General features: G+C 36.1%; 1 protein-coding gene across 1 annotated transcript in view; it reads left to right on the plus strand.

The window, feature by feature from the left end:
• The window catches only part of SLC36A4 (solute carrier family 36 member 4), a 41159-nt gene extending 35600 nt beyond the window's left edge, over positions 1–5559 (plus strand). Inside the window, exon 11 of the mRNA XM_018043423.1 lies at positions 1411–5559. Within this exon, the coding sequence (XP_017898912.1) occupies positions 1411–1718 (308 nt within the window). The 3' untranslated portion in view covers positions 1719–5559. The remainder of the gene's footprint in view (positions 1–1410) is intronic.

Here is a 6000-nt window from a genome sequence, read left to right on the forward strand (position 1 = left end):
CAAACCTTCTGTTGATACCTTTTGGCAAGATAAAGATAAGATCAAAAAAGTGCTGTATCAAAACTTGGAGAAAACTTGTCAATAGCTTGGCATAAAATCCTGCTGACAATAACGGTGCATACTTTTTTTAACTTTTCATTTTGAAATAGCTTAGAAAAGCTGTACAAGAAAGTAGAACTACCACAAACCCTTTACTCTGTCTTCTCTAATGTCAGCAGCTTACATGCCACAGTACAACAGTTAAAGCCAGGAAATTACCATCGATAAAATACTGCTAACTCATCTGTAGACCTCATTTTGATTTCACTGGTTTTCCCTTTTTCTGATCCAGGAACCAATTCAAGGTCCCACTTGAATTTAGTTGTCAGGCCTACTAGTCTCCCCTAGTCTTGACAGTTACCTTTTTTTTGTCTTCATTTACCTTGACATCTTTGAAGTGTCAGTAATTCTGTAGAATTTCCTTCAGTGTAGACTTGTGTGATGCTTTCTTATGATTAGGTTGAAGTTAAGCATCTTTAACAAGAATTCCACAGGTGATGCTTTGCACTTCTCAGTACATCACATTATGGCTTATGACTGCTGATGTTAACTTTGATCACTTGATTAAAGTGGTGTCTGTCAGGTGTCTCCACAGTAAAGGTACTCTTTTTTTCCCTTTATAATTAATGAGTTTTTAATAGGGGTATTTCCTGTTGTTATTAAAAAGAAAAGTGTAAAGTGTTAGTCACTCAGTTGTGTCCAACTCTTTGCAACCCCATGGACTGTAGCCTGCCAGGCTCCTCCATCCATTGGATTTTCCAGGCAAGAATACTGGAGTGAGTTGACATTTCCTTCTCCAGGGGATTTTCTGACCCAGAGATCCAACCCAGGTCTCCTGCATTGCAGGCAAATTCTTTGTCATCTGAGCCTTTTGCCCATTAATTTTAGGATCCTTCATTGACTTTTCCTGCAACAGTTATTACTGATGGTGTTTACTTAATAATGATTTTCTGTTTCCATGGTTTCTTCTATTTTGGTTAATTGGAATTCTAATGTAAGAAATAGTTATCTCTTCTCTTTGATTTAACCATTTGTTTATACCATACCAGACCAGATTCTGTGCTTTGTAGAATGAGCTGAATGGCAGAATAATGAAAATGCATTCTTTACCCAAAACCTCATAGCAAAAATTAAGATTGTTTATGTAAGAAACCCTAATGATAAGTCAAAGTCTGAAACATCACTCAGTGTTTTGGTTTCTTTATTTTCATTTTTGGCTCAGAGCAAAACGTGACAGATGCTTCCGCAAGCAATAGTTTCATAGTGCCTACTTGCATCAGTTAATTTTAATGTATTGAAAGTATCTGTAGTTAGTGTTTACATAGGTATTAGATATTTACAGAAGGAAAACTTGTATTTTCGATTTTCTAGGTGCCGGCGCGATCCTCATTCCTCGGTTAGACATTGTGATCTCCTTCGTCGGAGCTGTGAGCAGCAGCACGCTGGCCCTGATCCTGCCGCCCCTGGTTGAAATTCTCACGTTCTCTAAGGAGCACTACAGTATATGGATGGTCCTGAAGAACGTTTCCATCGTGTTCACTGGAGTTGTTGGTTTCTTATTAGGGACATATGTAACTGTTGAAGAAATTATTTATCCTACTCCCAGAGCTATCACTAGCACTCCGCACGGTCCCTCTTTAAATTTGAATTCGACATGTTTTACATTGGGTATGAAATAGTAGAAGCAGAGATGTGAGTCTTCGGTTTGGAAATTATTTAAGAACCACTAGGACACATTGGCAGTACTGATAAGCTACCACATATTTCTTGGTTTTAAATATTAGAAGCAATTTCAAAAATTTTAGTTTTGAAAATCAAAAAAATTAAAATGTTAAATAATTAAAGAAATACTGTTACTTGTCTTTCAGTCAGAAATGATTCAACCGAGATTCTTTTACCTCCATGCTATTCTTTTATCACCTGGTTGAGGAGAGAACAGGGTTTCAGCATTAAGAGGATTAAAGAAGAAGGTATATGCTGCTGCTACTAAGTCGCTTCAGTCGTGTCCGACTCTGTGCGACCCCATGGACGGCAGCCCACCAGGCTCCCCCGCCCCTGGGATTCTCCAGGCAAGAACACTGGAGTGGGCTGCCATTGCCAACTAAAATCTGACCACCCTAATGAATTTCAAAGTATACTTCATGTTAGTATAGAAATATCTCAATTGTGTTTTTATTAGAGAGCCAGATACTTAATGTTTACCCTTTGGAAGTTTAGAAAACCCTCATTAGCCATGATGTAAGTGTCAGAAAATCCCCCAAACAGAATTATTTTTAGCTGATCTTCACAATGCAAATCAAGAGGGCCTGTGCAAGAGTCTGACTTAGTGTTTCAACCAGATATGAAAGAGACTTTAAAAGTTGTGAAATACAAATTCCCTTGTCCTTTTTTAACCTGTGGAAATAAATACCCCCAGGATGGTTAAAGTTAACATGATTGAGACCACTCAGCTTGAGAGAGAACCTGATCTTTGGATTCCTGGTCCAGGATTTTTTATCTTTCCCGTCACATCCTAGAAAAAGAATAAATTATGTTCAGTTCAACTTTAGTGTTAAGTCGGTTTAATATGATGTTTGCCAAGTGCGTGTGACCTGAGCAGACAGTCAGGGAGCTCTGAAAAGCCTGCAGCGCAGCCGTGGGGCAGAAGCAGCGCTTTAATGAGCCAGTGGAAACACTGGCTTCTGGCAGGTGGACGGTGCACAGCTGTCCTGTGTGTGGCTTTAGCTGTCCTTTGTTTCTTCGTTTCTAGGTTTGTAGGTACTATCTTTCCTAATGACAAAAAAAAATAGATACCTGGCGTGATACAGGACCTGTGCCCTCTTTCTGGCCTTATGGCCTTCCTCATCAGAGCCTTCTGTTGCTCCACATGGGCAAAATAAGAGAAAGATTCAAGCCAAGGGAAAATTGAGACAATAATAAACTGTTAAATACTGAGAGCTCCAGGCTTCTTCCAGAGAAATGCATTCTATTCCATTCCTCCATATTTTTCAAGCCCAGTTATTAACCAAAACAAAGAATCTCAGTGGGCATGGAAGATGAAAATGGTTAAATTTAAAATTGAGAATCTTAATTTTTTTAAAATCATAATTTAAAACATTGAATTTTTTAGTCAGGTTGGTGAAAGAGATCACCAAGATCACTGCAATGTATATAGTCTCTATTTTTGTATGTAAATGTCAGTTCAAGTATTTTTTGCTTACATCATAGAGTCGAGCATAATCCTAAAGGTATATCAGAAACTTTGTTTTGGTACAAATTCATCAGCATCAAAACTTTTAAAAAAACATTTGCGTCCAGAATCACCAATAATTGTTTATGACACTTTTATGTCAAATCTGTTATGTTGAACTTTTAGTCATGTTGGGAAAATGTGGAAGAAATTGTAGGAAGAGTAATTGCCATTGAAGCGAATGTTGTATAATCTTGAATATAAGAGTAAATTAGGTATTTTTTTTAAGATATGTAACTTGGTATAAAGTGACTTGAAAACTATTATAGAATACAAAGCACTATTAGAGTTTTTGTCAGCTGTATCAGATAATATTTCTAGTCTGTGTGAAATTTTATTTTTGTAGTTTTGCCTTTGTTTTCTTTATGAAATTTATCAACTTTAGTGAAATATCAAATGTTTGATCATAGCAACATATAAATCTTAATTTATATATTGTGAACAAATGTTGAGTATATTTTCAGAGTCAAGTTGAAATGCAGAAAGGAAGAGGGGGAGAATAGTTTTAGTTCCTATCAAGAAACACTATGTAGACATAAATGTACTCTATGTAAGGATTTTTGATGGTTTATTTCATTTGCAAAAAAAATCAGGTAATATTTTTCCCTTGAAAATTAGTTTTAATGAGTCATAACATTTTCTGAATGTTATTAGAGAAGATACTTTGATCAAACCAGCTATTGATTTTATTTGGGGACCTGAAAAAATGAGAGTGATTGCACCTGTCAAATTTTTTATCCGGTATCTTTGGTCCATTGCATTCTGGCTGAAATGACTTCAGCATTTCATCTGCCACCACAGTAAAACACCTTTGGAAAGCCAACCAGGTGTCTTATGAACTTTACTATTGGAATGGGGAAGATAAAGGAAAACTTTATTCACCCCTGAAAACCTCAGAGATAAGCCAGTCACCTCTGTTGCTTTCCAGCCAAAAGAGTTTCTCCAGTTTCAAAGCTTATCAAAACACTGGCTCTCAGACCTTTCTTTTTTATCAAAGGATTTATTTTTCCTTGAATGGCATGGTTTCTCCACAAGTGAAGAAATAAGACCTAGTTTTTCTTAGAGACCAATTTGCATAGTGTTGCCAAATGAAAAACATACTATGTTAGCAGATGCCATATTCTGTTTTAATCCTGTCCTCTGGATTCTTCTCTGTTGAAATGATTTCTGCCTCGTGTCTGTGTGATGCAGTTAACATTTCTGTAAGTGTTTTATGCAGTATGCATGTTGTAAATGTCCTAACGTGGCCTAATTTCATTCAGTATTTTTGTAGTAGTTGTAGAAAAGCTCTCTAACTGTTAAGTGCTATGCAGATATTAATTGGGATATTAATTGAAGTTCTACGTCAGTGACATGTCCAGCTGTGGGCATGCTTTACTCTAGCTTACCTGTGATATCTCCTCTGGGGCTGACATGCCAGAGAGGTCAGAACAGCAGCTGAGAAGTGCATTTGTTTATTGATAATATGTTTCCCCTCATTTCTTCATTTGCAGGGGAGAAGATACATAGCAGAGCTAATAGAAGTAATAAATAAAATTATTTAACTGATACCAGTGGCTCAGTGAATATTTTCTGTTGAGAAAATAACTTGGTAAAAACAAAGGCAATGCTATAAAATGAGTTTTTTTAAATGAGTATTTTTATCTTTTTGTCTCAGTTATCTCCCCTTCATAAAACAATTTAAGAGACTTCAATCTAAAAGGTATAACAAGATACTTCTTAACATTAAATGGCTGACTGTAATAACTAACAAATTGGCAGTGTGGTTAACCATAATCTTATTTATGCCACTGGTGCTCACTAGGATTAACACCATTCTCAAAGTTGTTGGTTCTGACCTAGGAGATAAGAAAAACATACTTTAGAAATGTTATTTATTGCCCTATGAAAAAATGAAATGACAAATCACTCCTATTCTTAAAATTATATATCAAGGTTACCTAGTCCTGATGTATCCACATATATACATTCCAGTACTTTGTGTTATATACTAATATAATTTGCCATTGAAATTGGATCCAGACAGATGTATGTTGAAAGATCACCCTGAAAATGATTCCTTTAGAGTTTTCTTGATAACAAATAGGAAAACACATGCTTGTACCATGAATAAATTAAGCTGTGGAGTTTTGTTTCTTGAAATGATGTTGTTTGTTTGAGTGAAAACTACATATCAGTGCACTTGAGTCAATTATATTCCTTTTAACTTATTTTTCTTTATAGTATGAAAAAATGTCTTCAAAAGTACTGTAACTTCTGAATTTTCAATAAAATATTATTTTGCTTGCAAATGCCTTTTTAAAATAAATTTGTCCTTTAGAAGGTTAAATGACACAAATGTCATAAACTGCAAAGGGCGCTAGTATATTCTACTGTAACCTTTTAATCAGTCTTTGAGGTTAATTCCTTGTCATGTGACCTTCTACATTGGAAGCTGCTGTTATGCACCACTGAGATATAAGAACCTAAGTTGACTGAAAATGAAAGGTCATACTCAAAACAGTGACCTGAGCTGCCTGCAGAGTAAATGCTGGGAGGGCAGTCTGCCGCTGCCACAGCCATGCCATCATTTGCCGTTCTCTAGGGTCAAGACTGTACCAGTCACACTAATACGTTTTGCTTGCAGTATGCCAACCCCAAATCAAAGGCCATAAAGGTATTTATACCTTGACAGCAATAATTCTGCTCTTGTGAACTTAAGAAAAGGGCATTCCATAGTTCATCAGAAGAGA

This window comes from Capra hircus, chromosome 29, assembly GCF_001704415.2.
Source record: "Capra hircus breed San Clemente chromosome 29, ASM170441v1, whole genome shotgun sequence".
In the NCBI taxonomy this organism is placed as follows: domain Eukaryota; kingdom Metazoa; phylum Chordata; class Mammalia; order Artiodactyla; family Bovidae; genus Capra; species Capra hircus.